Here is a 2,273-nt window from a genome sequence, read left to right as displayed (position 1 = left end):
AGTAGTCAAAGTACCTTGGCCCAAGACCACTCTGCCCGTGATTGTTGTTTCCCCAAAAGTAGACATGATGTCCCGCTGTTAGGGCCATGGCAAATGCATAACCAGCGGCGAGATGCACCGCTGGATCCTGCTCAAACAATGGAATGCGCTGTGGCACAGTTACCACCGCCGACTTGTCATCCGGGTGCTCGTCAAGCTCGCGTGCACTCCCAAGTCCAAGTTGGCCCCAGTCTCCGTTGCCAAAAGTGTAGATATTGCCATCCTCGGAAAGGGCACAGCTGTAGTTGGCACCAAGAGCGACATCCACCACCCGCACACCAAAAGGGGTAATTTGTGCAAGCGTTGGTGTGCTGCAATCCAGAAATCGCTGCGTCCCCAACTCCCCTGACGCGCCAGAGCCCCAACTGTACAATAGCTGCCGCTTCTTTTGCCGCTCCGGTGCAAGCTGCCGAATCACCCCCTGCAAGTTCAAGTATTCCGCGACGGCTAAAACACCGGCTGCAGGGACGCCGGGTGGAATGACGAGCACATTGTGCCTCAAGTAGTTCAGTATGGGGGCGAAATAGAGCGGGTCAAGATCCAGCAGTATGGCGCAATCCGAATCCCTGTCTACAGGAGCCATATGCTCCATCTCGGCCTGAACCAGTAATGCAAGCAAGCTATCACGGTCCGAAAAGAGCGTGGAGAATGTTGTTGTAAAGTATGTCCCGCCAACATTCAGCTTCACCCAGTCATGCCGACGCCGAACAATTTCGTCTGCCGCCGTCTGAAAGTCATCCGGACGAGAGTCCGTGCAATTCGCGACATCCGTACTGTAAAGAACGTGTCCGGTCTCAAGATTATTGGGATCCGCGTACATGTGACACGCCCTCAACCCTCTACTTCTTTCAATTTCTTTTCTTCGTCGTAAAGATCACGTTTTGTTCTTTTTGTTTGTTTGTTTGTTTTTGCTTTTTTGCACTCTTCCTTCTTTTGCCGCTAACTCTCCCGTGAGTATTTGTGTGTGCCTAAATTTTTTTGCTCCACTCGTGTCTTCTATGCGCCAATGCCTTTGCGCTTCGCCGTGTTCGTGCGCCGCTGTCAGGCTCCCCTGCACCGCCCTGCCGCAGAACGACAACGCAACGAATGGGGAGGCCTCGGCAGTCGGCAGCAGCAGCAGCAGCAGGGAAGAAAAAAAGGGAGACGAAATAAATAAATGAAGTGGAGAGTTTTATCCCTCAAAAAAAAAAAAAAAAGGAATTCCCCTCTTCGTCCGCTCTTTTGTTGTTGTTTTTGTTGTTTTTTCTCCCTCTTCGTGTGAAGCAACAAAAAAAAAAAAAAAAAAAGAGAGAGAGAAAGAAGAAAACCGCAATGGAGAAAAAAAAAAAAGTGCATGAGTCGCACACACGCAGGCGGGTGCAACACCGCACCGCGGCAAAAAAAAAAAAAAAAGGTGGGCAGCAGGCACCAAACAAAAACACACCGCAGAGGAGGGGGTGAAGGGGGAGAAAGCACAAAGTCACACAAACTCGCACACAGACAAGGTTACATAAATACGGGTGAAATAATGAAAAGTAAATTTGAAATACCGAAAAACCCCGCAAAGATTGCAAAACAAAGAAAAGAAAACAAAAAAAAAACGTCACAAGCACAATAGCCGCACACACAGGTCCCTATAATGGGGGCACCGTAGGTGACAGGCGGGAATGCAAGCAACTACAACTGTAATTATTCCACCCCACCCCCACCCCTGAGCGGGCATGTGTGCTTCTCGTGGGATACTCGTTTTTTTTCCGCCGCCCTCGAGCAGCGAGGCATCCCTGGCACCACAAAGCGCATGACCCTCTTTTGGCGTCACGGGCAAAAGAAAACAGAAGAAAAAAGAAGAAAAAGAAAAAAAAGGGGCAAAACTACACACGAAACTGCTGAACAAAAAAAAAAAAAAAAAAAACAATTGGCACCAAAAAGAAAATGTAATGAGGCACCTGGCGTCACATGTCCATTCATTCAACACCACCCTTCTCCTTATGTGGGTTTGAGCCCGCGTCTCGTCTGCTTTTATAATTCCTTTTTTGTTGTTGTTGTTTTGTTCTGCTGCTGCCGTTCCATTTGCAACACCACACGTGCGTGTAAAAAAAAAAAAAAAAAACAGCAGTGCTGGCACCAATGGGGATATCAACCGTATGTGAGTGTTGGCGGTGACCACAGCGGAAAAGTAGAACGTCCCACCCCAGTCTATCCCTCTCTCTCTCTTTCATGCACACACACACACAGGAGGGAGGGGGGGGGGAACC

General features: G+C 49.1%; 1 protein-coding gene across 1 annotated transcript, besides 4 other annotated features; it reads right to left on the bottom strand.

The window, feature by feature from the left end:
- Positions 1-859, bottom strand: Tc00.1047053508915.9 (hypothetical protein, conserved; the record flags this gene model as incomplete). Its single annotated transcript, XM_797577.1, has 1 exon — positions 1-859. A coding segment is annotated over one exon (859 nt), but the record flags the coding sequence as incomplete, so codon positions are not given.
- Positions 1-2,273: a sequence feature (heterozygous, non-Esmeraldo-like haplotype).
- Positions 1,307-1,345: a sequence feature (T-rich).
- Positions 1,842-1,881: a sequence feature (T-rich).
- Positions 1,911-1,930: a microsatellite.

Source organism: Trypanosoma cruzi, genomic scaffold (genome assembly GCF_000209065.1).
Source record: "Trypanosoma cruzi strain CL Brener 1047053517089 genomic scaffold, whole genome shotgun sequence".
NCBI lineage: Eukaryota > Euglenozoa > Kinetoplastea > Trypanosomatida > Trypanosomatidae > Trypanosoma > Trypanosoma cruzi.
This window is presented reverse-complemented; position numbering and strand designations above follow the sequence as displayed.